Raw genomic sequence first — 25,956 nt, forward strand, 5'->3', positions numbered from 1 at the left:
TACTATTTCATGCCGTTCCTAGATCCTACAGTTTCCAGTTAAATAATATCAGTTTCCCCTGACATATATATATATATCTCTCTCCGTACAGGTATAATCTCCTTAATCTATGGGCCATCACACTAAAATGTCCGTTGAGTTCATTTAACCCATTCACCCCTTATTCCATACTATTTCATGCCGTTCCTAGATCCTACAGTTTCCAGTCAAATAATATCAGTTTCCCCTGACGTATATATATATCTCTCTCTCCGTACAGGTATAATCTCCTTAGTCTATGGGCCATCACTCTAAAATGTCCGTTGAGTTCATTTAACCCATGACTTTGCGCTCCATCTGTTAGAACAGTCTCTCATGGCATGCAAGATGGTGTGCGTGGGGCTGGACTGTCGTATGCTGTATTTCTCGGGGCTTGTGACTGATGTATCCGGTGCAACTCGTGTCCATGGTCCATTGATTGGAGATGTCAATCTCAATGAAGTTGCTGGGCGCCATCTGCTGAGGTCAGTTCTGATCCCTTTGTTGCACTTTACTAGGTTTTCATCAGAGTCCATTTGTCATTAGTTTGGGTAAATTTCTTACTATAGTACGACCTATAGCAGTTACCAAAATGAGATGTACAGTGGCAGGTCATTTAGCAATTAACATCATACAGTTTCATTCGTTGGCTATTCTCGCCCAAAATCAGGTTCCCGTGTGGTACACACTGCACTTCCCCATCCTTCCCCATCACCCACCAAGTGCATCCGGGCCCTTGAGCAAAGGCAATCCCACGGACAGGTTTGCCTTTGCCTGAGGCAGGACTGACCCAGACCGTCTTCCCTAGCACATTTGTCACGTGCATTATGGGGACTCTATCTCCCTCCACAGTACGTGGGGGTTTGGACTGGGCAGGGCCAGCTCGGTTGGTAGATGCCCTGGTGTTAACTAGCCAGGTGGCCTTTGCTAAATATGTATCCCAATTTTTTTAAGTCCCACCAACCATTGCTCTCAGTGCAGTTTTTAACAGTCCATTGTACTGTTCTATCTTCCCAGAGGCTGGTGCATGATAGGGAATATGGTAGACCCACTCAATACCATGCTCTTTGGCCCAGGTGTCAATGAGACTGTTTCGGAAATGAGTCCCGTTGTCCGACTCAATTCTCTCTGGGGTGCCATGTCGCCACAGAACTTGATTTTCAAGGCCCAGGATGGTGCTCCGGGCGGTGGCATGGGGCACAAGGTATGTTTCCAGCCATCCAGTGGTTGCTTCCACCATTGTGAGCACATGGAACTTGCCTTGACGGGTTTGTGGAAGTGTAATATAATCAATCTGCCAGGCCTCCTCCCCATATTTGTATTTCAGCCATCGTCCTCCATACCAAAGAGGCTTTAATCGCTTGGCTTGCTTCATTGCAGCGCATGTCTCACATTCATGGATGACCTGTGCAATAATGTCCATGGTCAAATCCACCCCTCGGTCCCGAGCCCACCTATATGTCGCGTCTCTTCCTTGATGGCCTGAGGAGTCAAGGGCCCATCGAGCTATGAATAATTTGCCCCTATATTGCCACTCCAGATCCACCTCAGCCACTTCAATCTTAGCAGCCCGATCCACTTGCTGGTTATTCTGATGTTCCTCAGAGGCCCGGCTCTTGGGTACATGAGCATCTACATGACGTACTTTCACAACCAGGTTCTCTACCCGGGCAGCAATATCTTGCCACAATTCCGCAGCCCAGACAGGTTTGCCTCTGGCTGCCAATTGTGCTGCTTCCACTGCTGCAGCCACTCCCACAAGGCATTTGCCACCATCCATGAGTCGGTGTAGAGATAAAGTACCGGCCATTTTTCCCGCTCGGCAATGTCCAAAGCCAGCTGAATTGCTTTCACCTCTGCAAACTGGCTTGATTCACCTTGTCCTTCAGTGGCTTCTGCAACTTGTCTTGTAGGACTCCACACAGCAGCCTTCCACTTTCTATGCTTTCCCACAATCTGGCAGGACCCATCAGTGAACAGGGCATATCTCTTCTCATTTTCTGGTAGTTCATTATACCGTGGAGCCTCTTCTGCACACATCACCCCCTCCTCCGGTGACATTCCAAAATCCTTGCCTTCTGGCCAGTCCATAATCACCTCTAGAATTCCTGGGCGACTGGGGTTTCCCATTCGAGTTCACTGCATGATCAGTGCAATCCACTTACTCCATGTAGCATCTGTTGCATGATGTGTGGTAGGGACCCTTTCTTTGAACATCCAACCCAGCACCGGCAGCCAAGGTGCCAAGAGGAGCTGTGCTTCTGTACCAACCACTTCCGAAGCAACTCGAACCCCTTCATATGCTGCCAGTATCTCCTTTTCTGTTGGAGTATAGCAGGCTTTGGATCCTCTGTATGCCCGACTCCAAAACCCTATGGGTCGACCGCGTGTCTCCCCTGGGGCTTTCTGCCAGAGGCTCCAGGTAGGGCTGTTCTCCCCGGCTGCGGTGTAGAGCACGTTTTTAACATCTTGTCCTGTCCAGGCTGGCCCCAGAGCTACTGCATGGACTATTTCTTGGCTAATTTGTTCAAAAGCTTGTCGTTGCTCAGGACCCCATATAAAATCATTCTTCTTCTGGGTTACTTGATACAGAGGGCTCACAATCAGACTATAATCTGGGATATGCATCCTCCAAAAACCCACAATGCCTAGGAAAGCTTGTGCTTCCTTTTTACTAGTCGGTGGAGACATAGCTGCTATTTTATTGATCATGTCCATTGGGATCTCACAGCATCCATCTTGCCATTTTACTCCTAAAAACTGGATCTCCTGTGCAGGTCCCTTGACCTTACTTCGTCTTATGGCAAAACCAGTTTTCAGAAGGATTTGAATTATTTTATTCCCTTTCTCAAAAACTTCTTTTGCTGTGTTGCCCCATATGACGATATCGTCAATGTACTGCAGGTGTTCTGGAGCTTCACCCTGTTCCAGTGCAGTCTGGATCAGTCCATGGCCAATGGTGGGGCTGTGTTTCCACCCCTGGGGCAATCGATTCCAGGTGTACTGGATGCCTCTCCAAGTGAAAGCAAACTGTGATCTGCACTCTGCTGCCAGAGGGATTGAGAAGAATGCATTGGTGATATCAATTGTGGCGTACCACTCGGCTGCCTTGGACAGTTCGTATTGAAGTTCTAACAGGTCCAGCACGGCAGCACTCATCGGTGGCGTGGCTTCATTAAGGCCATGATAGTCCACAGTTAGCCTCCACTCCCCATTAGATTTACGCACCAGCCATATGGGACTGTTAAAGAGTCAGCAAGTCTTGCTGATCACTCCTTGAATCTCTAGTTGACAAATAAGCTCATGGATGGGGATCAGAGAATCTCGGTTAGTTCGATATCGCCGCCGATGAACTGTTGTGGTAGCAATTGGCACCTGTTGTTCTTTGACCTCCAACAACGCTACAACAGAAGGGTCTTCTGAGAGACCAGACAACGTAGACAACTGTTTAACTTCTTCCACCTCCAAGGCAGCTATGCCAAAAGCCCACTGGTACCCTTTTGGGTGCTTAAAATACCCTCTCCTGAGGTAATCTATACCAAGGATGCATGGAGCGTCTGGGCCAGTCACAATGGGATGCTTTTGCCACTCATTCCCCGTTAGGCTCACTTCAGCTTCCAGTACAGTACTCTCTTGGGATCCCCCTGCCACTCCAGAAATACAAATGGGTTCTGTCCCGCTATAGCTTGATGGTATTATGGTACACTGTGCACCCGTGTCCACTAAAGCTCTATACTCCTGTGGCTCTGATGTGCCAGGCCATCGAATCCACACTGTCCAATAAACCCAGTTGTGCCTTTCCCCCACCTGGCTGGAGGCAGGGCCCCTCTAATACTGGTCATAGTATCCGTTACTCGCTTCTTGCAGAAATGATTTGGACGTTCCTTCAAGGGGATCAAAAGTAGGCTCAAGCTTTCTATACTGTCTGGGGAACTGCACATTGGAAACTGGGGCAGCACTTTTCCTGGAGGGATCCCCTTTTGTGGTTGTTCTTCCTTGCATTTCCTGTACCTGTGCCCGTAGGACTGAAGTAGGTTGTCCATCCCACTTCCTCATGTCCTCTCCGTGGTCACGCAGGCAGAACCACAGGGTGTTTCGTGGTGTGTACTCCCTGTATTCTCTATCTTGAGTGGAGAAGTGTCTGCTTCCAACAGCTGAGGTACTGGCTCGTACAGGTGGGGAGGACATATTCTCTTCAAGTTGCTGGACCTTCCGGGACAGTTTCTCCACAGCTGAGACAAGGGGAGAAGAGAGACTTTCTTCATATTGCCAAAGTCGGGCAGCCACCTCATCCACCGTTGGTCCCTCTTCGCCTCTCCATTCCATCACTGCCAGTGAGTTGGCATATGATGATGGGGCGCTCCGTACAAACTTCCGCCACATGGGCCTTGTGCACTGGACCTCATCAGGATCTGTGGGTGACTGTGCATTGTCCAGGTCACAATAAATCATCTCCCGCACGGCTAGTTCTCTCAGGTACTGGATACCTCTCTCCATGGTGGTCCACTTGCTCGGATGGCATATAACATCTTTCTTCATATTGCTGAAGTCGAGCAGCCACCTCATCCATCGTTGGTCCCTCTTCGCCTCTCCATTCCATCACTGCCAATGAGTTGGCATATGACGATGGGGCGCTCCGTACAAACTTCCGCCACATGGGCCTTGTGCACTGGACCTCATCAGGATCTGTGGGTGACTGTGCATTGTCCAGGTCACAATAAATCATCTCCCGCACGGCTAGTTCTCTCAGGTACTGGATACCTCTCGCAACATCTTCACTGAAGGGATACCTTTCCCTCACGCCTGACTGGAGCTGCCTCCAGAGGCTGAGGGCTTGTGTCTTCTTCCCAATTGCCTTGTCAATGCCCCCCTCTCTAGACAGAGACCCCAGCTGCCTGGATTCGCTAACCTCCAATTCCAAGCTACTGGCTCCGTTATCCCAGCACCAGAGCAGCCAGGTGACAATGTGCTCGCCTGGAAGTCGACCGAAATCTTTGCATGTCCCACAGCTCGCTCAGGGACAGGGATCGAGTGATTATCTCTGATTCTGCCTCTTCCTCTTGTTCTCGTGATGATCCTGGATCATTGTCGTCCTTCACTGAGCGAACTGATTTCTTGGTGTATCTCTTCTTCCGGATAGGGGCAACTGATACGGGCACAGGTTGGTTTTCTGATTCAGTTGCAGTGCCTGTCACCGGGGTTGGAGTAGCCTCAGTGTCTGCTGCAGAGGTTGGAGTAGCCGCAGTGTCTGTCGCAGAGGTTGGAGTAGCCACAGCATCTGTTGCAGGGGTGGCAGTAGCCACACTGCCTGTCGACCTGGTTTCCAGCTCTTTCCCCTGAGGATGCTGCACAACATTGAGCAATGCTTGGTAGATACTGGCTAAGGCCCAGCACAATGCAGTGCGCTGTGCCTCTCTGGAATAGCCACAGCATTTTCCTTTGAAATATTCTATCACTTTATCAGGGTCCTGTAATTGTTCGGTGCTGAAATCCCAGACCATTGGAGGTGAAAAACTCTCTAGATACCTGCCCATGTTCTCCCACATGCCATGCCACCCATAACTCACCAGCCTCGGGACAGATCTCTGGGTGGTAGTCTTAAATAGTTGCTTAGTCCTAAACAAGAACTGAAACACATTCAGGTGACCTAACAATAGGACTAAGCTGGTTTGCATGTCCCAAGAGTATTCGAAATTCTCAAAAACTGGCATACCCAGCACGAAAGAGAAAAGGGAGGTGAAAGAGCTGGGGAAAGTGTCCCCCCCTGCTTCCCCCATAGACTCAGTGTGTTTATTAATAAATTCCCCAATATATGGACAGGAAAACAGTGCCGAATAAACACCTCAACAAAACCATCTGAACAGTGATGCTATCATATCATAAATTGATATCACAGAGGACAGCAAAATTATAATCCTGATCCCTCTCCCAGAGGTGATGAACATCATCACGGGGAGTACATAGAGCATGTAAGAATTCACATAACACAACCATGAAAACAAATGAAGCAACACTGTGCCCAGCAACTAATACAATAAATACAGATAAAAAAAATTCCTTTTAGCACGCTCTGGTCAGATCTGTCATTATCTCAACCCTCCGAGTGCCCCACGTTGGGCACCAAAAAGGACTGTCGTGGTTTGGCCTCAGACAGCATAAAAGGGCCACGCGGCAGCCGCTCGTGCAGACCAGAGCCCCCACCGCCACCGCGGCCGTGAGGGGAAAATTGGAAGAACAAGGCAATACTCGTGGGTTGAGACAAAGGCAATTTAACAGAACAGCAAAGGGAGTAAGAAACAACAATAACACTGGCAGAGGAATATACAACCACGATGACAATACTGCCACTTGCCCACCGCACCCTGGATGCCCCGGACTCCCCTGCTCCATCGGGGGGACTTCCTCCTCCCCGCCTCTGACTTCCTGTCCCTCCCTTCCCAGCAGCTCCTAGGCATGGCTCACATGGGATGGGATATCTGTGTCCCTGCTAGATCCTGGGGAGAATTAATGCTATCCCGGCCAAACCCAGGACACTCTGCCATTCCTCTGCACCTGCTGTCTCTTCACTGCGTAGAAACGGTGTGATACCTTGAAGTATGTCTGAATTTCGTTTTCACTGCCATTCCTCTGCACCTGCTGTCTCTTCACTGCGTAGAAATCCCACTGCATTGACCAGCTATGCACATGGACAACTCTGCTCCTGAAAGGAGCGCACATATTGCCAACCTAGTAGGACTAGCATCAGCATGTGGATGTGTCTCATTGGTGAATGTAAGCAGAACAAGTCTGGTGGCTTTCTAGATGTGGTTTTTTCCTTTGTCTTTTAACAACCATGCATTGCTACACCAAAAAAGGCCCCTCTCAGAAACGGCTTTGTCCTTTATTGTACAACTGAATTGTGCAGAGCAGAATCAGTGGGAATATTTCTTGATCAAAGAGTCCCATCTAATGTAAATCTGTGAATCTAAACCACATTGTGGCTAGGTTAATCATTTCATCCCGTGAGTTTCTGAATTAAGTTCACAGCACAGCTGCATCACCCAGGTCCCTTCCCTGGACTAGACCCAAAGCCTTCCTTCTAGGTGCTGCTTCCATCGGCTTCTTTCTCTCCTGTGTTGCACAGCTCACTGCCTGTGCTACTTCTTCACAGCAAGCTCTGCAACTGACTGGAGTTAATAGGCACCAGGATAAACCCTCCGCTTTCTTGATGTTGGTTTTTCATCTACGGAGAAACACAATGGGAGGAAGTATCTTCTTGGGCTGTAGAAGAATCCAAGTATCACATCGACATGAGGTTGCTGTTAGATTGCAGGGTCCGGCTGTGCAAGCAGTGGTTCTTTTTTCAAGCGGGGAAAATGAGAAAGCAGGGCTTCTGGTCAGCAAACCTGCGCCAGCTGGAGTGTATCGGGAACGGGGGGTTATAAGGGGAGGGAGGCGCATAAGGCACAGGGGCATAGGTAGCCGTGAGAGCAACGTGGAAGGTTTTTCTGAGGGCTGTTTGTAGAAGGTGCCTAAGAATAACCAGCGCAAACTTGGGTTTCCCTATCCTTGCCTCTGGCACAGGCGGCTGTGGCCTTTTGGGTGTCCCACGTGGCATGATGGTGTTTGGTCCCGACAGGAAGGACAAGGGAGGTAAGTCAGCACCAGCATGGCAGCCACAGCTGATGAGGAAGCAGGAGAAAGGCAGAGGAGTCTCGCCCGTGGGCTGGCCAGCCTGCCTGGCCATGGCAGGGGGCCATGGGTGGGCCGGGGCCAGCAGGGGCTGTCGTGGAGAAGAGGAGGGCGATGAGGAGGTGATGTGCTGCGGGGAGTAGGGCAGGGGATGGCAGTGGGAAGCGCTGGAGATGCTGGTGGGGGCGGTCAGGACATGCTAGCTGCCCTTGGGAGTTCCTTTCGGCTGGAGAGGTCCCGAAATAGAGATCATCCTGAGTGCCATTATGCAGCGCATGAAGGACAAGCAGGTCATCAGGCCCAGCCAGGATGGGCTCATGAGGGGCAGGTTCTGCTTGACAAACCTCATCTCCTTCTGTGACACAGTGACCCGCTTGGTGGAGGAGGGAAAGGCCCTGGATGTTGTTTCCCTGGACTTTAGTAAGGCCTTTGATACAGTCTCCCACAGTATCCTCCTGGAGAAAGTGGCTGCCCAAGGCTTGGATGGGAGGACTCTCCACTGGGTTAGAAACTGGCTGGAGGCCAAGCCCAGAGAGTGGTGGGGAATGGAGTTAAATCCAGTTGGCGGCCGGTCACGAGTGGTGTCCCCCAGGGCTGGGTACTGGGGCCGGTTCTCTTTAACATCTCCATCCCTTATCTGGCCAAGGGGATCGAGTGCACCCTCAGTCAGTTTGCAGATGACACTAAACCGGGTGGGAGTGATGACCTGCTGGAGGGCAGAAAGTCTTTGCAGAGGGATCTGGACAGGCTGGATGGATGTGCCCAGGCCGATGGGATGAGGTTCAACAAGGCCAAGTGTCGGGTCCTGCCCTTGGGTCCCACCAACCCCCTGCAGCGCTACAGGCTGGGGGCAGAGTGGCTGGAGCTGCCTGGCAGAAAAGGACCTGGGGGTGTTGGTGGCCTGTGGGCTGAACAGGAGCCAGCAGTGTGCCCAGGTGGCCAAGAAGGCCACCAGCATCCTGGCCTGTGTCAGGAACAGCGTGGGGAGTAGGACTCAGGAGGTGACCATCCTCATGTACTGGACACTGGTGAGGCCCCACCTCGATGGCTGTGTCCAGTTCTGGGCCCCTCACCACAAGAAAGACATTGAGGGGCTGGAGCGGGTCCAGAGAAGGGCAACAGAGCTGGTGAGGGGTCTGGAGCACAAGTCTCCTGAGGAGCGGCTGAGGGAGCTGGGGGTGTTCAGCCTGGAGAAAAGGAGGCTGAGGGGAGACCTTCTTGCTCTCTACAACTCCATGACAGGAGGGTGTAGCCAGGGGGGGTCGTTCTCTTCTCCCAAGTAATCCTTCCTCGCTGCTCAGCACTGGGGAGACACATCTGGAGTGCTGGCTCTGGGATCCCCAGTAAAAGCGAGACATGGACATGCTGGAGCAAGTCCAGCAAAGGGCCGCGAAGATGAGAAAGGGACCGGAGGCTGAGAGAGCTCTGATCATTTTCCTTGGAGAAGGGCAGGCTTGGGGGGTGTCTTGTGAAAGCGTGTAAATACCTGGCTGGAGATGGGTGGGGTGAAGAAGCCAAGCCAGACTGTGGGATTCCAGACTCTGTGGAATGCAGTGATGGGATGAGACACAGTGGGCACAAATTGAAATACGGGGAATTAGAATGAAGAAATGGTGGTGAAACACTGGAACAGGTTGCCCAGAGAGGCGGTGGAGTCTCTGTCCTCAGGTAATGTCAAAAGCCAAGAGCACGTGGTCCTGAGCAACCTGCTCTGGGTGACTCTGCTTTGAGCAAGGCTGTTGGTCAAATAATCTCCAGAGGTGCCTTCCCACCCCAGCCCTTCTGTGATTCTCTGACTAGATGGGGCCTGACCTGAGGCCTGGAGAGCTCCATTGATCAAAGGCCTGGGAATAGCTTAAGATGCTTTCCAAAGAGTTTCCCCAATGTTGGTGTCTTATGAGTCCATCCGTGGTGCCGCAGTGCTTGGGAGGATTTGTGGAGGCTACAGAGCAATAGGCCTGACGTTTGGTGCAGGCAACTGAGTAGATACTGCACTAAACCCTAAACTTAGTGGCTGTGTGGATAAAGGTGGTATTTTATGAAGGCCTCAACGTGTCTTCTGTAAGGGGAGGTCAGCATGGACCACAGGGACAAGAGGGAGCTCCCTCATAAAATGAGGGACACCTGAATTTGGCAAAGTCATTTGACGAAGCATCTAGCATAAGAAGGAGCATTCCCACAGGAATGAGGAAATTAATTGGTCAAAAGAAGTGTGTGTTCAAAGGAGCGTTCAGAACTGAAGTCTTGGCGGGAGGAGGAGGCGGCTCTATGAAACTCTCAGCTCAGTTCTTGTGGCACTCACCCAAGCATCATGAGCACTGGGAATGCTTAGCTAAGGAGAAGAAAACAAAAGAGCAACTAGTTTCCTGCCACAGTCTAAAGCTTAAAGTGTAGCCATAATGGGGTTTCCTTTACCTTCTTATTTTGCTTTTTTTGTGTGTGCGTTTTTGTTGAGTTTTTTTGTTGCTTTCTGTTTTATTTCTAATTAGATGGGTTCTTCACAGCACAGCTGCTGCATGACCCTCCTTTCAGTCACTGTGTTACTGAACATATGATGTCACATCCTCCTTGATCGACTTGTTTTCTCCATGTGTTGAGACTCCATCTTTCACCATTTCGTTTCAGAAAAACCAGACCATAGAGTTACAGGCACTCTCAGAGCCTCTTGAAAACCTTGTCCAGCTGAGCAGTGACTTCTGTGGTGTCTTGAAAGCAGGGACAGGTGAGTAGTATTTGCAGTTTCTGTGCAACGGCACTTTCAGAGGAAGGTAGAGAACCACGTTTCCTGTGTTTCTTTTGTGAAATACATTGAGTGGCTAATGCAGTCTCTAAAATATCCTCTTATCCGCTACAAACACAGCAATTTATTTTTAAATATATATCAGTCTGATTGCAGTAGAAGTGTCTCCCCTTACTAAAAATAGGCTTGTAACCTTGAAGCTTGCTCACTGTTAGATTAGAGACGTGCTTTTGCTGCCTGTAGCACCCACGGCACACGCTGGCATTGTCCTGCAGGAGAAGAAAATGTTCTGGGAATCCGGAGGTGGTGCTTTGTGTGTCGGCTGCCTCTGCTCTCTCCAGCAAGCCCCAGTGCCTAGTGGAGAGCGGTGGCTCTGTGCTGTTGCGTACGGACACCTCGCAGTGCTCTGACAAGTCATTTTCTGGCGACGTGGAGAGTTCAGTATGTGACCCAGTTGGAGCCAGGGGTGAATGACAAATGGCATTGTGCCAGCCGTGTTCTCTGTCCTCTTGCCTGTCTGTTTGGTTACAGATTAAAGTTTTTGGTGTTGCATGCCAAGTCCACCGCTAAACTATGCCCCTAAATGCCACATCTACGTGTCTCTTGAAAACCTCCAGGCCTGGTGACTCCACCACTTTCCATGGCAGCCTGTTCCAATGCTTGATAACCCTTTCAGTGAATAAAATTTTCCTTATATCCAATCTAAAGGTCCACTGGCACTACTTGAGGCTGTTTCCTCTTGCCCTAAATGCCACATTTCTCCTTGCTGTTTTGTCACGTGCTTTTGCATGTTGACTTTTGGGGCCTCACTAGTGGGCCCAGGAGGTGCTGGTTCTGCTTTCCTTCCCTTTGAGGGGAGGGAAGGCCAGAAATGCTGATGATAATGCTGAGAATGTAATTTAGTTAAAATTACTTCTCTTTTTGTTGATGCCTTGTTAATAATCTCTTCGTCTCCATACCTCCCTTTTGCAGGAGAAAGAGAAGAAATAAGGGTAGGGTGGAGATTGCATATCCATCACCAGGTGATTCCATTGGGAGAGCTGAGCAGGTCACAGTCAGCATGACCTTTGCATCCTGGTTTGGTGACAATTGGTTTAGCCAGCACCATCGGTAGATGGTAGAAGGAGATAGAAGGGAGGACTTGGCATGGGAGCACGGTTGGGAAGCAGCCTTGACTAGTCAAATCTTGTCCTTTTCGTCTGCATCCACCTCCAAAGTTTCCTTGTATCAATTCCTCTCCCACTATCCCAAAGTACAGCTATGCTAGAGTACAATGAAAAATGAGCCAGGCTCTCTGCAGGGGCAGGTGGTTGATTGCAAAATGCAGCAACCGCTCGTTCAGCAGCATGGGAGAATGAGGCCTCTTGACAGGATCTGCTGACAGCACTGGGGTCTTAGCACTGTGTTTGGTTTTGGGGAAGGACAGAGGTTGTGCATCATGAGAAAAAACTCTCAGCAAGGCAGAGTTCTACACAATATACATTGATGGAGCTCCAGGAATATACATAAGGAGCATTCCTATTCATCATTCTAGGGTTTTTTGCATCTATGTCTCGTGTCCAGAATGACCTTAAATTCTAGAAGATGGTAGATAAATTCTCTAATGCTGTTCCCAGAGTTTGTTGTGCACTACCATGAAGGTATGCCATTTGTGTGTCAAATGCTGCATATCCTGCCAATTGGCACGCAAAAATTACATGGACAATACAGACAAACAGAAATGAGGATCAGCCCTGGTTTGTGATATGGAAGACTTGTCCTTATTTTGTGTTTGAAAGAGAGGGATACAAAGATGGGCAGTGTCGGGAGGAGGAGGATGTCAGGAGTGGGAGACGGACCCGGAGTAACGATGTAACCTCAATATGAGTATGATCGTTCTCCCTTTATTTATGTTTTTACAAAGTATATATAGACAGGCAAGCAGAGCATGCGCTAGCGGTAGCTGTACGATTGGCTTACCATCTCTGTTCAAATGACTAGACTGCTCACACAATTGGTGTAGACCCCTTGTCCACGCGCAACAACATTCTCTCCTCTTCTGGATGCGGTCCCGTTTATCTTATCTACCAAGTAGCTGCTTCTTCTTACTTCTGCTTTTCCCAGGAGAGTTCATGGTCATCTCCAGGCCTTTATCTACATCAAAGACTGGGTTGCTCATTGCAATTAAATCGTGGCCTTTTTCACACAGCCATTCCTCCACAGGGCAGTAGTTTCTGATGTGCGAACTGAAGACCCTGTGACAATACAGAGAAGCCTGTTTCATAAATGACAAGGCATAATTTAAGCCTGCTGCCCTGAGGCAGAGCAAGGAGAGTTCTGCTCTGCCGTGACCCTGTCGCAAGGTTTGTGGTCTGCTGCCTTGCCTGTCAGTGTCTTTTTCTCATCTCTGTTCAAATGACTAGACTGCTCACACAATTGGTGTAGACCCCTTGTCCACGCGCAACAACATTCTCTCCTCTTCTGGATGCGGTCCCGTTTATCTTATCTACCAAGTAGCTGCTTCTTCTTACTTCTGCTTTTCCCAGGAGAGTTCATGGTCATCTCCAGGCCTTTATCTACTTCAAAGACTGGGTTGCTCATTGCAATTAAATCGTGGCCTTTTTCACACAGCCATTCCTCCACAGGGCTTCATTTCACATCTCTTTCAAATCAATGTAAGCTTTCCTGTTTGCATAGAAGAGGTTTGCGTGCTCACGAAGTCAGCACACATACACTTGTAAATGACATCAGTAAGTGTGATACTCCAAACTGAACACAGAGCAATCACCCAAAATACTTCAGACATAAAATAAAAAAATCCTAAGTACTTGCTGTCAAGGATAAGCACTATGAAGGTGAAAGACTAAAGTAGTCTGGGGAAAAAAAAAAAAAAGCATTCTTTCAATCCATCAGCTCCTCGGAGCTTCACAAGCTCCTTAAGAACACCTACGCGGTGCACGTATGGAACAAACTGAGCCACGAGACAAAGCTAGAGGTCCCATCCCAGGCTTTCCTGGCTCAGCTGTATTCTCAGTTCTGCCCTGCCACATATGCAAAGATGAAGAAGGACTCGGAAGAGCAGTCACGGCCTGCAACGTGACCTGTGGGCCTTTGGCTGCGGGGAAGTTCCCTAACCTGAAGGAAACTGGGGGCCTTTCACCTTCCACAGAGCTGGTTTCTGGCCCAGGAGCAGGTGCTCTGTGTGACGGCTCAGTGATTCTTGTACCATTTCTGCCATCTGCCTCAGATCCCACACGCTTCCAATATACACCAGCACCTGCATTTGGACTCTCTTGTTGTCCTTCAGTAGCCCTTGATGCTGCAGGGAAGGGTGAACCTGTTGATTGGTGCCTATCAGTTGCTCCTCTGTTGCTGTTCTCTCCGTTGCTTCTCCTGCGCATGAGGCCAGAAAAGCCTCTTGTGTAGTTTCAGCCGCTGCAGGAGCCCTTGGCTTGCTCTCTGTCACTTTTATAAGTATGGAAATAAAGGCCAGCAAGTGCATTTTAATGGTTTACAGGGTTTATTGGAGCTTAGGACCAAGTTCCCCGGGTGGTAAAGATTCTTATGGCTGATGAACCATATATGGAATATTGGAAAATAGCTTAAAGAAACAGAAAACATTTTAAATCTCTCAGTGTAAAGTTTTTATTCCTTTCCAAGTTACTTTATTTCAAATGGTCTTTTCTACTGTTTTACATTCTACAACTGTATGTCATCTTTTCTGGTCTTCTTCGGGAAAACAAACAGACAAATGCAGTGTGAGTAAAGTGTTCAAGAAAAGTCTTATGGCTTGTGAGTACCTCACCGGTCTGTGTCACACTCTCAGGGGATCTCAGCATTTTCCTGTTTCTGCACTGGTATGAGAAGGAAAAGCATTACCTTCCTTTCAATTGGAGTACTGAACACATTGTGGAAGAACTGGGGCAGATGTGTCCACATCAGCAGAAGGAGCAGTGCCACGTCCATAATAGGAGCAATGTCACCTGTGACATCTTAACTATTGTCCCTGGGGATCTAGTCAATGGATGATGCAGGGTCATTCGTCCAACCCTAATGCAGATTGCTCAAGCTGGTAAGTGACTGCAGGCATCCCTGCCTCTGATGGGAACACAGGTGCCTATACTGTGGAATTCTATAGTTAGGTGAGACCTAACTATAGCCTACGTCAACAAACCAAAGCCAGAGGCAGCTTCTAGAAAACCTGGGCAAAGCTGATGCAGTAATAGACCTGGTTTTGATCTAATTGACCTAATAACCATTCTTGCATCCGTATGTGTTTCCTGTGTGTCCAGGGCACTGTCATTTTAAAAATGCATTTGAAATTAATTTCTTATGAAATAAGGAGAGGAGAAAAAAAAGTACTGTGGTTCTCCTTGTGCCAAATCAGAGTTCCTGTCTGGAAAGCAAAGTGTAAGCAATGTGTGGTTATTGCTCTTTCACATATGCTGTAGCTAAAAAATAAAGAGAAATATATGTATCAATGTGGCCTTTTCCTAAATTCCATTATCTGCTGAAAAGTACGGTGTTATCATACACGATGGAAGGCTAATGTAAGTTTGATCCAGCCTTTAATATGAGTGAGCAGCAGTAATTTTGAGGTTTGTCAGACACTGAGCCATGGCACACTATTGATTAAACACTCCATTGCAGACCAAAAGCGAGTGAGTCATCAATTTTTACTCAAAATGAGTTGTATAAAACAACATATCATCTTACTCTGCTGTCCAGTCCCGTGTTGCCCACTGTCCCAAAAAAAAAGAAATTGAAATATTGCCTGATGACTCGAACTACTAGTCTTCACTACCAGTGCTGAGAAGTAGTGGGTATCCTGTTCCAATGTGTTGCCCATAGCAAATAACCATCTGTAGTTCGTGTTCCTCTGTCTTCACTGTTTCACGTGTGACCCCTTTTTTCAGCCAGCAGGAAAATTACAGTGTAAAGGGGAAATTCAAACTCCAGGCTGACACCGATAAAGATGCTTCCAGTTGGCTTGACTGAGCCCTTCCAGTTGAACTGGATGCTCAAAGCTTGGTCATCTTTGTCAGACGGAAAGCATAAACAAAACAACAGAATAATCTCCAGCACAGATGTGACGAGACAGATACATTTTCTGACTCCAGGTTTTCAAGAGCATTCCAAGATTCAGTCATTCTTGCTGTGCCAGAGTGCTATAGCTGAAGCACAGCCTTTTACCTGTGCTTTGGAGCACACATGATCATTTATCTCAATTAAGCTTCAGCAGTGCTGTGATTCTGTAAACACCAGCACCACTTTTTAAAATAGTTTTTGCAAATAAAGAAGCTGGAGTTGAGGGCATGCTACTATTCTGCTTATAGACACCTGGGCAATTTAAGCTCAAACCAGTTGAGCCTATGATTGCATTGTTTTGCCTTGATTCATTACTACAGCTTTTATCTCTGGATCCATTTGTCTTATTTGCAAAGGTGCCCTGCTTGTTCTTACCCTGGTTTTGTTCTGAGTGACAACATCCCTTGTAGTCAGTTTGGTTGCACTTTTCCTGAAGGTAAAATTGCACCCAGTTGTTCAAACCTAAGATCTGTTTGCCGTGCCTTGTTTCTCCAACAAAAACATGTTCAAAACCACAAGAATCAGGTCTGTAGCAAACCAAAGAGTAATATGTAGGTCTTTTATGTGTTTAAATAGTTCAAATTGGCAGAGGTAGAAGGCAAGAAGATGCACAAGCTTGCTTATGTTGATTTATTTGACTGGATTTGTTGGGTTTTCTTTCTTTCTTTCTTTGCACAAAACTTGCAATGAAATCGAGCCACAAAATCTAAATTTGTATTTGATGATGAAGGTTGCTAATAAATGCCACAGATGCATCACTGTTGCTTATCCGGATTTTAGCACGGCTTCTGACACTGCCTCCCATAACAGACTCATAGACAAACTGATGAAGTACAGATTAGAAAAGTGGACGATGTGGTGGGCTGAAAGGTGAATGAATGTCTGTGGTTGAAGGCCTGTGATTAGGGACACCAAGTTCAGCTGGGGGCAATTCACCAGTGATGTACCCCAAGGGCCAATACTGTTAATATCTGATGAGTAAGTCTTTAAATACGAGCATGAGCATGAACACCTCATTTAGGCCATATTCTGAGGCTGTCTTCCAGTTCTGTGTATACTAGATGGCACTTGGGCTTATATTTACCTAAGTCACAATACTGTAGGGATTATCAGGGGCCAAATCCATCAAATGTATCTGTCTCCTTCTTTCCTGGCATCAAGCTGGAACTAGATGTCATAAAGCTGATATTTGAAATCGGCAAGGTTTGGCTTTGCTAGGTTTTTTTTAAGCAGACCATATTGCTCAAGGTGTCATCTTGTTGGGTCTTGAAAACCTCCAGAGATGGTGATTTCACAGCCTCTGTGGGCATCCTGTTTGGACTGCATTTGTCCTTGTTGAATTTTGTGATGGTCCTTCCTTAGCCTACTCCTCCAGCTTGCCTAGGTCCAGCTGAAGAAGCCCTGCTCTTGAGTATATCAACTTCATCACTACAGTTTGCTGTCATCTGCAAAACTGGAAAAGTTGCACTCCATCTCCTTTTCCAGACCATTGATAAAGATATTAAATGTTGTAGGACCCAAACAGATACCTGAGAGACTCCACTTGTAACCAGCATCCAGGTATCGTGGACCATTAATGTGTTCTCTGTACTGTTCTCTCTGCTAAGTGATTCTTGTCACTAGGAAGTCTTGCCCATGTCATTAGGGGAAATGACAAAGCTCAGGCAACTCTAGCGAAAAGTTTAACTAGCAAAAGGCAGTTTTGCAGACACCTTTTCCTACAGTACCATACTGCTGTTAATCCTTCTGGGACTTAGCAGTCGGTTACCTGCAAATCAATTGTGCAGTCTTTCCCAGGCATAAGGCAATTAGCATCCACGTCCCACATCTGACTGAAAAGTTTAGAAAGTTCATGATTTAAGGCCTTCCTGTCAAGAAATCCAGAGAAATACACATGGTAAGAAAGACAAATGCTGTTATTTCTGCAAGTCGCTTCTAGCGTCTTCTAATACCACTCTATGTTCTGGATACTACCATGTTATAAGGAGAGATTTCTAAAAAGCATCAAGTTATGGTTCACATTCATATCTAAAGAATGCAAGTAACCTGTCAGGAGATTTTACCCTTCCCTAAGATTATTTTAGAGTATATTTTAACAAAGTGCTTGTTAACAATCCCTCCTGCAGTTTTCCATGCACTGAAATAAATATGAAGATCGTGGTGTTTCATTCTGGAGGATTCTATGTACAAACCAGAGGTAAACAGGAGATTGGTATCAGCGTGCAGCAATCCTACACACAAAAAACAGGAAGCAAAGAATAGTCTCTATGATGCTTTTCTGAAAGCAATCTTACATACACTCTTCCTAGCTTTTTTCCAGCAAAACTCCACGCTACAGATGCTTTCCTTTCTCCATTAGCATATGTTAGTGTCATGAAGGATGACTGAGACTCTAAACACATGATCTGCATTCAATAAAATTCACTCATGCATTGATCTCTGCTGCTCATACAAACCTACCCAGGCTGGTCCTTTCCTCATTTTAATGAATTTTTTTCCTGCATAGTAGTGTATAGTTTTCAGAAGTCTACCCATCCATCAGCAAGATCTAGTAAGGGTTTATATTGTGATGAACCACCAAAAATTAGCTTCAGTTTCAAGGGCATTAGGCCCTCACATAAGGTCAAGACAAAGAACAGAGTGGCGAAGAAAGAGAAGTGGATTAATCTTTGAATGACTGACAGTTGAACTAATCAGTTACAAACCAGCACAGCCATCAAAGCCCAGAGAATTGTTTGATAATTTTGAATTTCACCTCCAAAGCAGATGTTCCCAAGAAAAGAAAAAAAGTGCTGAAACTTGACAACAATGGGCATTTATTTCAAATAGCCATTTGGGCAACTTGCCATGATTTTGCCATCAGTTCTCCCAGACTGAACCAAGGCTCCTTCAAGCCCTACTCTGAACTTCCTTCTGTTCTGGTCAGGATGGAGATACTCACTGCATCCTCCAGCCAGTGGCAAATTCCATGCTCTCTAGCAGAAAGAGCAATCAAATATTTTGGTAAGGTCCCAAACAGGCTTCTGACATGGCAGCCTTGATGTGGGGCAGCCAGGAAGACCAAAAAATGAGCCGGGCAGGCACCTGCCTCATTGTTTGCAGGGAGGGAACAGAAGTCATAGAAGAAAAGAAAAAAAAGAGGGCATTAGTAAACGGTGGTTAGGTTCGAATGGAGATTAGGTTCGAAGTAGTACAGCAAGATTTTATGTGCCTTTTCCTCTCCTAGACTGCACTTCAGGCTGGCACAGAAACAGCTGGTCTAAGCTCCACAGAGAAGGAAACTATGCATGGAGAATTGGGAGTTCTTTTTTTTTTCACATTATTGAACAATCCTTTTTCTCCGGAATTGTCAGTGTAACCGTGACATAGAGTTTATATAGTCTAAGATGAAAATCCTGAAAAGCATAAGCAATCTGTGCTTCCCTCCTTGAGAGCTTGTTGCCCAAAGGAATTTGTGTCCCTGGGTTAAGAGCTAAAAGCAGGCAGTTTACAGTAATGGACCAAAGGATACGTTGCAGCAGATGAGGTGCATAAAGAACATTTATTGATGTCTGATGAGGCAGAGAACTGTAACTCCCCTGGCTGCCTGCAGCTGGGAATCCCGGTGGTCAGGTTCCTCAGCTATGCTGGAGGCACTGACAGTCCGTTTTTGCTCAGGCTTTGTGATACTTTGTGATCATTGTTGACGACAAATCTACAAGGTCACCTGAATTCTGACCTGGGCTTGAATAGGTGTCAACACCTGAAAGAAGGAAAAGGACTAAAAATTCTAGTTCATGGGAGCCAAAGGATATGGTTGTTGGTAGGTTAAACATGAACGGGAAGGAAGATTTTCACTTGGAACAAGCACGGATACTTGGATGGAACTTACTATGGAGCAGAAGGAGGCTGTCCTTCGGAGCTATATTCAGCCCTTGCCCAAACCCCAGGCTCTGCTTACACAGGAGAAGTGTGGTTTGTGCCATCACGTTATCAATACTGGCTGTGCAGCCCTAATGAGGCACCTGCTCAACTTCACGGGGAGTTAGCCTCACGGCATATCACAAATAGCAGCCATTTTATTTATTTTCAGCCATATCTCCACATTTTTTCCAGAGTCTTAAGAAAAGCATTTCCTTCTCAAAAGAGCTTACAACCCATAGAAAACTGTTCGTCTCATCAGCTCAGCTGAAGTCCCAAGAACAGGATCAGCAAGTTCACAGAGCAGTACTGGAGATGGTTTTTTCAAAGTTGGTCTGATTTTATTGGATTGCTTTTCTCCTGCTGTCTACTCCTCTTCATCAGCTTATCCCATTTGTTTGCATACTGCTGTATTATGTGTAATACAGTTTTTACTTTGGAAGTAACTACCAGTGGCGGATAGAAGTCTGCCATCTGTTGAACATCAAAGGTATGTGAAATATTAGGGGAGGATGTCAGTTGTTGGGCTTTTTTTTTAATACTTTTTCCACATATATACATATAGTATTTTATATGCATATATTTCAGCATGTATGTATTTTGGTAAAAGTCACCTATACAGGAAATCTGTCATCCCTTCAATACCTACTGCTTGTTCTTGGTCTGCTCTTGGCAGTTTTGTCCTGTGTTTATAAAGGACTGTAGGGCTCTGTGTGGTCTTTCCTCCTCTGGAAATGTTATGGAATATCGCATAAGCTCATGGAGGCAAGCTCAAGGTGTCCACTTGACAGAAGGAGGGGTTACAGCAAGAGCGTACCTACAGGTTTCAATCCTCCTATTTATTTAATAAATATATTTCTACTAAATGTATTCCTCCATACAGAAAATGTGTCCTAAAGCTCTAAAGAGACTTAATTTTGTAAAATAAAAGCCTTTTCTCTCTTTTTTTTTTTTCTCCTGTGGTGCTACCACAATATCATTATGGACTTTTCCTCTTCTTTTTGTCATCCCTTTAGTTTCCAAACAGCACAGTGCTTGTGCGCATTGTAACTCAAGCTTAGAATAAGAAAAATATATGCCTGCCAAAGCAAAGAACTTATGTCACATCATACATAGTCAGCCTGTAAAAAACCTCTCTGGACAGTATTTCTTTCACATCTTACATCATAGTCATCCTGTAAAAAACCTCTCTGGACAGTATTTCTTTAAAAACGGTCCATAAGCTTAGCTTACACATGTGAGGTGAGACAGCTCCAAAGAGAAGCAGCCCAGCACCTTCATGCAAATCCATGACACACAGCATTTAGGTATGATTTTCCTGAGAAAAGTGTACTGTGTATTTACTCTCTGGTTTTCTATACAATTGCATGTGTGACTCAAACCAGCGATTTTTATCATTAATTCTCAGTCTCCTCCCTATGGTGAAGTCTCTCAGTTGTTAGATTTGTGCTTTCACATAGAATCAATTATTTCTATGCAAAAAGTCCGACCAGTTGGATTTTGTCCAGCTGGAGTCTTGCTTGGATGTGCTTATACGTGCAAAATTATTTCTATGCAAAAAGTCTGATCAGTTGGATTTTGTCCAGTTGGGAGTCTTGCTTGGATGTGCTTATACGTGCAAAGCACCACCCCTATAACAAGAAGACTGAGTCTGCACTTGCAAGAGCTGAGAAAACTTTTGGGGGAGGCTCTTTGCAATAGAGCCTCTAACGGACTAGCAGTGCAGCTAGAGCAAAAGAATCTAACATCTCCGTTTTATTATAGCTTTCAAGTGAAACATGCAAATGGTGTGCCTGTTTTTCCAAATTATTTTCTTGCATCAAACCTTCATTCTATCCAAAACAATGCCCCAAGAAGTCTTTTATTGCTATAAATCAGAAATGACTCAAGACATGAAGAGAATTAAAGGGTTAGTGGTGAATTATGTAAGTCAACAGTTTCAAAGCAAGAAAAACATGTATTGCAAATGCAAAGAAGGTTTGATTTACCTTCAGAGATCTTTTGAATAACATATGATTTTAAAAAGCCATTAATCTTGGCATAGAGAAGAAAAGCATTTGGAAAGCCCGATGAGCAGCCTTTTACAAGAAGTTTTCAATCATTTAAAAAGATTGGTTCAAATGTTGTGAGATACGTGCATCAACTTGTATGGTTAATAGAAGATACCAACAATTCTCTAAATTTTCCTCTAATGCCAATGTCTCTGTCTTTTACTTGACTGCAGTGATGTTTTTCTTCGTTTAAAGTTGTTATTTGAAATAGGAAAGGCTAAGTAAGATAGGTTTTGTAGGTGGAAAAGAAAACATATTGTCAAGGGACGTACATACACAAAAGTGGGCAGCTGCATGCCTGTCAGGGAAGGCAGGCAGGTGATGTTTGGAGAACCGATTCCATGTCATCAAAAATGTTTAAGCAAAACCTGATCTTGGCATCACCTGATTTTAGCTAAAACAGCTTGTGATTCAGTTGTCCTACCACCTCTTCACACTGAGGTGAGCTAGTGAAACAGACCAGGAAGAGGAAGCAGGGTTATTGCAGTGCTGCGTTCCACGTAACTCCCTTTTACACACCTCCCAGACAAATACCTCTTCCATCCCCACTGCCCTTCGTGCTAGAGAAGAATATGATTTCCTCTTAGCCGTGTCAGGAAGAAGTTTTTCTCTTAGCAAATACACTGAGCAGGGGAAATGCAAGCTGAAACTCAGAAATCCGTCCCTCAGGCTGACAGGCAGCGCGGGAAGGCAGAAGGTGCCAAACCCCAGAAGAAGATGAGGAGTGTAAGGACAATACCACGTCTCACATGCAGAGACTGTGTGAGACACAACTTGTTAACACTTTTCAGATCCCTGCATGATTTCGGGGCCCAAAAATAAGCTCTTCAAGTCTGAAAGCCTTGATTCTAGTCTTGCTGTCCCGTATACAGTTATTGTTTGACAACAGAAAGGAAGATGATAATAAATCGGGCATCAAAAATAATTATAGGTGGGGAAGAAAAATAAGAAAAAGTGTCCTCTATTTACAGCTGAAATTGATAGTTGCAACCTTGTAAGTACAAGGAGGCATTAAAAGCAGGAAATGTTTTACAAAGGCAGCACTTCTCATGGAAGGAAGTGGTGGCAGGTGCCGGAAAGTGCGGGTACCCACTCTAGTGCCTTTCCTGGGACACATGCATTCATTATATGGCTAAATTAACCCTCAGATGGTTTAAAACTTCTTTTTGCTTGATCGATGCTTTTAAAATTTTCTTCTTCATAATAATTAATTCCTAAAAAACATAGCTATAGGTTTACACTGTATACATGTATATACAGAAGACAAAATGGTTTGATGTCAGGTTCCTATTTATACAAACGGTTCTGCACTTCTGGTCCATGTACCCCTTTGAAGAATCGTATTAGACCCATACAAAGCTGCAGGTAATGAGGATGCCTGCCCCATGGAATTGCATAGAGGATAGGACGTGCAGCTAGCTTGCTTAGAAGGGAAGCTTCATCCTGACACTGGTAGGGGAAATTAATGTATCTCAAAATTGGATATCCTTAATTTTAACAGAATTTTTTCTTTATCATTTTTTGTTACCATTTATTGCAACAAAATGACAACAATACAGTGCCTGTGTTTATCAGCTGAATGCAGGAATTCTTTTCCTAGGCTTTCACTTAAAATAGGAAAGCCAGCGTGCAAGTTCTGTGCGTAACAAAGTTGCAACTCCTTCAGTCACTTTAGCAGAAAGCGCCCAGATGTCAGGCAAACAAACTTCCATTTACAAGCAGCCGCTCACTGGACTCAACAGATAACAGTTAATAATAACAGTTAATCTTTAATAAAATTACAGGTCAGATCAGTAGCGTTGCTAATGATTTCATAACCAAATGTATTTCAATGTGCTGTAAAACTTCTGTCCTATGATTTAGCTGATGAGCTAAGAAAAACTTAAGGATCCCAAAGTGTAAAGGTTGTGTTTGCCCACAGAAAGGAAGTGCTGTTTAACAGCAAATGAGATCAGTGCAGAATCTGGGACATTCCCAGGTCTAATGCAGGCAGTGATAAAACCTGAGTGTCTAGAAGGTGGCCTTGCTAACACCATAGGTTGGCTTTCTCTACTGAAGAGATCAGGCAATGCTTTGTCAAAAAAACTTGCAGGGGCAGTGTACGTTTGCTGTGCAGAAGCAAAGAGCAGAGCGGAGAGCTCGCCCTGCTCTGTTCTTCTTTCCTGGCACAAGGCAATAGGAAGAGTATTTGGTGCTCTCTGGCTCGCATGTGAACAGCATTTCCAAAGGAATGGGGCAGTAGCCTTCCAGAAAACGCTCTGCCTAACAAAACTGCAACCTCTGCTGACCTTTGCCAAGGTCAAGGATCAAGGAAACCCTGTGAATAGGACATGTTTCTAAAGCACGTAGGCATCTCTGTGCATTTCCAGCCAAAGTATTTTGCTTTTCTAACCAAGGTGGCCAATGGATAAGTACTGGTTTGTCAGCTCTAGTCAGGTGCCTAAACTTCCCTGAAAAGGGAAAGGGCTCATTGAGAGTTAATTTAAACCCCTTTGGTGGATCTAGAGAGGGTGAGAAAGAACACTGTGCTTTACAGGCTTCTAGACCAAAGCAGCCAGGGCTCATGCATGTCCTCACACGTGCTCGAAGGTCATACTTGGGCCGGACAGGCTCACTCAGGGAGACTGAGTAAAAGCTGGCAGCTTGAACAAACACCATGCAGATCTATAGCAGGCTGAGTCTTTTCCTCAGAGAAGCTAGAGCAGGCCTTTGGGTCTGTGGATATAGGGAAGAGGAATGTTTCTGAGACACTGAGTTTACCAGACACTCCCATGGGAGCTTTAGCTGTTGCCACCAAGTCTCCACAAGGTGACCAACACTGAAAAGCAGTGGAGATGCAGCCTGGGCTGGTCAGTGGGAACCTAGTCAGGTCACAGAATCACAGGATTGTAGGCGTTGGAAGGTACCTTCAGAGATCACCTAGTCCAACCCCCCTGCCCAAGCAGGTTCACCTAGAGCAGGTTGAAGAGGAACGCATCCAGATGGGTTTTGAACACCTCCAGAGAAGAAGACTCCACAACCTCTCTGGGCAGCCAGTTCCAGTGCTCTGGCACCTTCAAAGAAGTTTTTCCTCATGTTGAGAAGGCATTTCCTGTGTCAGAGTTTGTGCCCGTTGCCTCTTGCCCTGTCGTTGGGCACCGCTGAAAAGAGTTTGGCTCCATCCTCTTGAAAACCCGCCCTTTAGATGTTTATAAGCATTGATGAGATCCCCTCTCAGTCTTCTCTTCTCCAGGCTAAACAGACCCAGGTCTCTCAGTCTTTCTTCATAAGAGAGATGCTCCAGTGCCTTGATCATTTTTGTAGCCCTCCACTGGACTCTCTCCAGTAGTTCCTTGTCTTTCTTGAAAGGTCAGAGCTCACTGAGAGCAGGGAGCAGGGACTTTGAGGTCTCCATCCTTCCCTAAGCATTCATTCTTAAGCTGGAGCCCCACGATGGTGAGCTCCATGGTGGGAACCTGTGCCCAGCCTGTCTCTTACGTATCTCCCCAGTTTCCCAAGCCTCAACCTGTGAATCCTGAACTCCTCTCCAGCCAATGGTGTTATAATCACTCTACTTACTTGGGAGTTTCTGGTGCAGCACCAGTCCTCAAAGAGAAAATGAAGAAAGGATTACACAGCCAGGCAAGTTTTTGTCATGGAAATGCCAGAATAATTCCATTCCTGCATCTAAATGTCCTGGTAAAGTCTAGGTATAGGCAGTGGAGTGACATGACCTGCTTACCTTTGGGATGATCTGTTAACCTGCCTTTATCTACCAGTGCTAAATCCCAGGTTTAATAGGTAAACCATGGCTGACTTATTAATGTTCTGACAGCCAGATGAGCCTCCTGCTCAGTCAGCATCCCAGAGGCTGGGAGAAAGCAAGCGCTGGGGGGTGCCGGTGGCTCAGTACCTGTGTCAGCTGAAGGACCAAGGGAGCAAATTCTGTATTTATTATTTTTTTTAATCTTAATATTAGGACTGTCAAGCATATGCCTACGCTGATTTTTGTAAGGAGAAACCGTGCCTAGGCATCATGGAGGCCTGTTTACTGCAAGTAAAGTAATTAACTGATGAGCTTTGAAGCATTTCACGTTTAGCACAGACACGACGGCACATTTGCTTGTTCAGTCATTCATTTGCAGACGTCGACGCAAACCAACGTTTTAGGGGGTCTGTCCGCAACATCCTTTCTTGCTGCACAGCCTGGTTCTTGTGCTTTTTGGATAAATGTGGCCATTGATGAAGGAGTGGGGCCGTTGAGCCGTCACCAGGCGGGAGGGGACAGGGCAGGGGGACAGGGGGACTCGGCAGGGCCCCCTCCCCGCCACGGGCAGGTGCTGGCTCGCAGCAGGGCAAGTTTCCAGAATTTTATCTGATGCAGTAGCAAGTTGTGGTGTCGACATCCACACCTCACCCTTGTCTTATCTCGAAAAAGATATCAGGGCCTCGATTGCTGGTCAGATAAGGAAGGTGCCGCCATTTTATGGCCCTGGCCTTCCCCCCCGCCGTTATTTACGCCCTCAGCTC

At 46.3% G+C, this 25,956-nt stretch overlaps 1 protein-coding gene across 1 annotated transcript in view; it reads right to left on the reverse strand.

Moving 5' to 3' along the window:
- Positions 1–15,198: 15,198 nt before the first annotated feature.
- Positions 15,199–25,956, reverse strand: part of LOC106896769 (poly(U)-specific endoribonuclease-B-like) — a 10,984-nt gene continuing 226 nt past the window's right edge. Inside the window, 6 exon segments of the mRNA XM_014956992.1 lie at positions 15,199–15,312; positions 15,314–15,453; positions 15,797–15,823; positions 15,896–16,027; positions 16,636–16,738; positions 17,265–17,438. Coding sequence (XP_014812478.1) covers positions 15,199–15,312; positions 15,314–15,453; positions 15,797–15,823; positions 15,896–16,027; positions 16,636–16,738; positions 17,265–17,438 — 690 coding nt within the window.

The sequence above is a fragment of the Calidris pugnax genome, unplaced genomic scaffold (assembly GCF_001431845.1).
Source record: "Calidris pugnax isolate Ruff unplaced genomic scaffold, ASM143184v1 scaffold189, whole genome shotgun sequence".
Classification (NCBI taxonomy): Eukaryota; Metazoa; Chordata; class Aves; order Charadriiformes; family Scolopacidae; genus Calidris; species Calidris pugnax.